Genomic DNA, 6,024 nt, shown 5'->3' with positions numbered 1-6,024 from the left:
ACTTGCTAGACGGGAACAACCTAAAATGCTCAGAGCTTTGAGGCGATCCTTTCTATAGTCATTCCCCACTTTGAGTAACACAGTGATCATACTAAGCAAACTGTGACTTTGCATGACTTGAGCAATCAAATGGACTCCCAGTGAGAATATCAGGGTAGTTTGGCTCCTCTTGCTGTGAGCTTAGCCATGGTTTGGTTTAGCATGTGGCGTTACTCCTACGTGGGTTGTGTAATGGCTTACTGCTTGTGATTTCTCTGGGAAATATAAACCATGAGCCCAGTTTGAGACAACGGCCATGATCCTTCTCCTAAGTGCTCAGATATTTTCTCCTTTGTGCCAAGCCAAAGTTTGGCTTAATCTTACATGAGAACTGAGCTAATCTCTTTAAAAAAAAAAAAAGCACCACTGTGCCATTTGCACTTTGCTTTATCCCACACTTCTCAGATAATTATACCCCGTTTAATGTAGCCTGCTGTTAAGGGCACTGATATCACTCGTTTCAAAATTGCTCCCAGCATTTAACTGATAAGAGAAAGGTCAAAACTGCCTTACAAGCAGCTTTGAAAAAAAGGAAAAGGAAAAACAACAACCCTGTCAGTTCTGGAAGACATGTCAGATCTGATGTTGGATTTGATTGTAATGGCAGGATCATGACAAACAGCAACTACTTTAGAGCATTCATGACTATTGGCAAGGACATTTATGGGGAATTATTAAAATCTGTCTAGAGAATCTGAGATCCAGGCTCTCTTTTTTATGTGTGTATTGTTTCATAGTCATTAATATTTGCAAGAGAGGAACACTTCTGCCTCTCTGGAAGTTTGTAAATAGTTAGTTACCCATCTAACCACCTGTGGCAATCATGGATAGCCTCCAAGCAGGGAACCAGGAAGAGACACTTTCATAGACTGGAAGAGAGGAAGGAAGGAAGGAAGGAAAGAAGGAAGGAAGAAAGGAAGGAAGGAAGGAAGGAAGGAAGGAAGGAAGGAAGGAAGGAAGGAAGGAAGGAAGGAAGCCTTCCTATCTATCAATACCATATATGATTGAACATTAAGTAAGTGTAAGCAAGGGGACACGGGTGGCGCTGTGGGTTAAACCACAGAGCCTAGGACTTGCCGATCAAAAAGTTGGCGGTTCGAATCCCCGTGACGGCGTGAGCTCCCATTGCTCGGTTCCTGCTCCTGCCAACCTAGCAGTTCGAAAGCACATCAGAGTGCAAGTAGATAAATAGGTACCGCTCCAGCGGGAAGGTAAATGGCATTTCCGTGCGCTGCTCTGGTTCACCAGAAGCGGCTTAGTCATGCTGGCCACACAACCTGGAAGCTGTACGCCGGCTCCCTTGGCCAATAAAGCGAGATGAGTGCCGCAACCCCAGAGTCGGTCATGACTGGACCTAATGGTCAGGGGTCCCTTTACCTTTAAGTGTATGCAAGTGGGCTAGTAAGAAATATTGTGGACTAGAAACTTGTGGATTGACTTGCAAAGCTGGATACAGCCAGAGACAGAACTTGAATAGCATAATGCATCATCTCAAGTACAATGCTTCTGCTGTTCTTATATTCAATTGCCAGCCATTTTTATATACAGTAATATAGAGAAATCATGCATGTATGAACCTGCTCTCCACAGAAGTATCCAATTTGCATTTAAAATTTATTTTTTCAGAAGATTGTTTCAGCCTCAACCTAAGCCCCAAATATCAAAACAATAGTACCTGGGGGAAGGGCTAACAGAGGGCATGTAACAGGTTCTTATTTAAGCCAGAAGTTATTTGAGTTGGGACGATTTCTGGTGCTTTGCCAGATGGTCTTAGAGACTGTACAGCTTATTGTTTCTAGCACCCCAGCAATTCCCTGCACTTCCCCAAAATGTTATTTAAGAGCCAGGCAGCCTGTTGGTTTAGCACCGTCGGAGCAATGATTAGTTTCCAAGACATGGACAAAAAGTAGACTTATGCTAAAAAAAACCCAACAACCATTCTGTACATGTGCAAAATCTCATTTTACATTCCGAGTTGCAGAATAACTTCTCAGGGAAATTTATGCTTGGATTCATAATGCATTCAAGCATTACTACCGGGGCCAATTCATAATCTGAAATAAGGAATGACAAACTAATTTGAGCCAGTTTTGCATCTGTTGATTGAATTTTGACATTCCTTCCATACATGCAAAATATATAAAACCTTTTGTGGTCATCCTCTTGTTAATGACTAGGGCTGGACTGTTTTTTTTTGACTTCATGGTACAGAGTGATGAATTTTTGGTTCCAAGTCTTGGGAGTTATAGGATGACAAGCTATAGAGTATATTTGAGGCCATAATCATGTTTTCTTACATTGAATGATTTCCTCTTTAATAAGCATTATAATATTTATAGTTATTTTTAAGAAGTGGGGGGACAATGGGTAAGCTTAACTGTTACAAAGTATTATAGCATTGTTCTGCAGTATAGGTTGTGAAACAAATTTTGCAAGCACGAGACACCCACTGAATTCAGCTCTTGTGGTACACTAAGAAATAGACTCCTGCTAATGGAATGGCCGGGATGCGGGTGGCGCTGTGGGCTAAAGCCTCAACGCCTAGGGCTTGCCGATCGAAAGGTCGGCGGTTCGAATCCCCGCGGCGGGGTGCGCTCCCGCTGCTCGGTCCCAGCGCCTGCCCACCTAGCAGTTCGAAAGCACGAAGTGCAAGTAGATAAATAGGTACCGCTTACCAGCGGGAAGGTAAACGGCGTTCCGTGTGCGGCTCTGGCTCGCCAGAGCAGCGTTGTCACGCTGGCCACGTGACCCGGAAGTGTCCCCGGACAGCGCTGGCCCCCGGCCAATAGATGTGAGATGGGCGCACAAACCCCAGAGTCTGTCAAGACTGGCCCGTTCGGGCAGGGGTACCTTTACCTTTACCTTTAATGGAATGGCCATTGTGCAAGTGGAATGAAACTTGGGTATCACCCTATATTATGCAGGCTGGTGGTTTCCAAACTTCCTACTTTCTAACAATCCTGTCCATCTTAACTTGTCTACTGAAGAGTCAATGCACATTCACAACAGACAGAACGTTTGCTTCTTATTGAAGTTTCATGAGCATCTTTCTAGGTACAAGACCACACACAGTTCCACTGGGTTGCTGGCCATGATTGTTGGTTCTCACTCCTGTCCCACATGAACTGACAGACAAACTTCACTTTATATTTTTTCTTTCCTTTTTTTTAAAAAATAATAATTTAAAAAAGCATGTTGAAGCTGGTAATTGAAGGTTTGAATTCTGTACTTACTTATGCAGAAAGACAATTTCTACGTTCACATCATCCCTGTCCTTGTGCAGGAAGTCCTTCAGGAAGTTGGACACGCTTTCCAAAGTTATGTGGCCACAGACAACTATGTGCCTGGGACAGGGGAAAGAAAAGGGAGGGCACAGTTAAAAGTTTGCTGAGAGGAACGACCAGGCAGGAACACAAGCAAGTGCAAGAGAATTAGGAAAATCACTGCTTTGTTGTGGAAAGAAAGAAATGTGAAAGGGGGAAAGGAAAGAAGCACCAATCTACTGGTGTGTGCCTCCAGTTCATTCCTGAAAGAGAGAAAGGAAAATACCGACACATTGAGAAGCCCAGAGACACCAAAATACTTCAGCGGTCTAATTTAGCAAAGGATTATTACGAGCAAATGGCCAACTGGTTATGTGTACATAATAACGGGACACAGGCCCTTTTCGGTGTAACAATTCTGCTTGCTTAACTATGGCCCATTCACTCATCCCTCACCTCTTTCCTCTTTCCTTAAGTGCTTCAAACCTAGTCTGTTTAAACTAGGAATCCCTCTTTATATACAAAAAAAGGGAACTCTGGTTTAATGCCTGTTGACCTAGCCTGATCTCATTCCAGATCTGAGTTTGGCCTACAACTAGTAGTTTCTAGTGTTGCTTGCTGAAAGGGTTACATGATGCTTTACCAAAGGTGCCATGGACTTTGAAGACACTCAAACTCAGAACGCAAGGGAGAAACGTGCTAAGAGGAAGGCACGCTTGGCAAATCCACACCATGATCAACTCCCTCCCGGGAACCTATATCCCCACTGTGGAAGAATGTGTGGATCCTGAATTGGCCTCCACAGTCACAGTCAGACTCATTGTTAAAACCGTGTTCATGGAAGCCAATCTTACTCGGCTACAAAAGAAGAAGGAGAAGAAAGAAGAAGAAAACATGATGCTGGTGGTTTCTTTCAATCACCAGGTTTATTGCCCATGATAATCAAAGGTTCCTTCATCTGAAAACTGTTTGCTAAAAAGAGATTATTCTACATTATAGTACAGTGGTACTTCGCAAGACGAAAAACGCGCAAGACGAAAGAGTTTTCCGTTTTTTGAGTCGTTCCGCAAGACGAATTTCCCTATGGGCTTGCTTCGCAAGACGAAACGTCTTGCGAGTTTGTTTCCTTTTTCTTAAAGCCGCTAAGCCATTAATAGCCGCTAAGCCGTTAATAGCTGCTAAGCCGCTAAGCCGCTAATAGCCGTGCTTCGCAAGACGAAAAAACCGCAAGACGAAGAGACTCGCGGAACGGATTAATTTCGCCCTGCGAGGCACCACTGTATATTGTAAGAGCTAAAGTTGTAAAAGAACTGAAGTCTTAACCCAGATCATGCACTGGTCAAAGGTATGCTTGGGGTAAGCACCATGTAAAAAGTCTATTTTCCTAAAACTATAAATTTATTTAGCTAATAAGTGATTATTCCTTAACCATATCCTCAATTTAATACCAAAATATGCTTATCCAAGGAAAACATGATCCGGGCTTCTTGTTTAAAAGTATCCTTCCTCTTTCCCTTGGATTTTTTCCACCCAGCACTTAATTTTACTGTGTAACTGTGTATCTTCTGGAATTTTGGGATCGGTGCCTTTTCTGTCTTTCAGGGGGTACTCAAGGGTATGCAGTACCGGCACCTCTCTTTTCTGTTATTAAAATGTGTGGTACTTGCACCTATTTTTCTAGAAAAAGGAAGCACTGGTGATCACCAACCTTTATTTATAAGATCTCGATCAGGGATTGGAAACCCATTGACTCTCCAGATGTTGCTGAACTACAACTCCCATCAGCCCCGACCAACGGCCACGCTGGTTAGGGTTGAGGGAATTGGAATCCAACAACACGTGAAGGTGTAGCCCTGACAGTGTCTATCTCAATTTCTTCCTGTGAGTTTCATTTGCCGTAAGGAAGGACCCAGTGCACTGTGAGCAGTCCCATTAGCAGGGGCAAGGTAAGGCCACCTCCCCAGGTGGCAGGAAGCCCCCGCCCCCCGTGGTGAACTTTGAACTGGAGACTTTCTAGCTCTCAGGTAACCATCCTTAGTCACCATGCTCCATAGACATAGAAATCTGCTATGTCCCTTGAGAGTCACAGCTTCCTCACCTCTATATGCAGATAAGCCATTTAACCTATCGTACATAACAGCTAGGGACGCGGGTGGCGCTGTGGGTTAAACCACAGAGCCTAGGACTTGCTGATCAGAAGGTCGGCGGTTCAAATCCCCGCGACAGGGTGAGCTCCCATTGCTTGGTCCCTGCTCCTGCCAACCTAGCAGTTCGAAAGCACGTCAAAGTGCAAGTAGATAAATAGGCACCACTCCGGCGGGAAGATAAACGGCGTTTCCATGCGCTGCTCTGGTTTGCCAGAAGCAGCTTAGTCATGCTGGCCACTTGACCCGGAAGCTGTACGCCGGCTCCCCTGGCCAGTAAAGCGAGATGAGGGCCGCAACCCCAGCGTCAGCCACGACTGGACCTAATGGTCAGGGGTCCCTTTACCTTTACCTTTACCTTTACATAACAGCTAACGCAGCAAGACTACAGATCTAGCAAATACAGTGGTACCTCTAGTGGTACAGTGGTACTTAATTCATTCCGGAGGTCTGTTCTTAACATGAAACTGTTCTTAACCAGAGGCGTGCTTTTGCTAATGGGGCCTCTTGCTGCTGCTGCACTGCAGGCACACGATTTCTGTTCTCATCCTGGGGAAAAGTTCTCAACTTGAGGGAAC

At 44.6% G+C, this 6,024-nt stretch overlaps 1 protein-coding gene across 15 annotated transcripts in view; it reads right to left on the bottom strand.

The window, feature by feature from the left end:
- Positions 1–6,024, bottom strand: part of KCNMA1 (potassium calcium-activated channel subfamily M alpha 1) — a 562,063-nt gene that overhangs the window by 188,543 nt on the left and 367,496 nt on the right. For all 15 annotated transcript variants that reach the window (XM_082225122.1, XM_082225124.1, XM_082225123.1 and 12 more), the window contains exon 10: positions 3,273–3,383. In XM_082225122.1, the coding sequence (XP_082081248.1) occupies positions 3,273–3,383 (111 nt within the window). The remainder of the gene's footprint in view (positions 1–3,272; positions 3,384–6,024) is intronic.

Source organism: Podarcis vaucheri (assembly GCF_965113315.1).
Source record: "Podarcis vaucheri genome assembly, chromosome: 5".
In the NCBI taxonomy this organism is placed as follows: domain Eukaryota; kingdom Metazoa; phylum Chordata; class Lepidosauria; order Squamata; family Lacertidae; genus Podarcis; species Podarcis vaucheri.
This window is presented reverse-complemented; position numbering and strand designations above follow the sequence as displayed.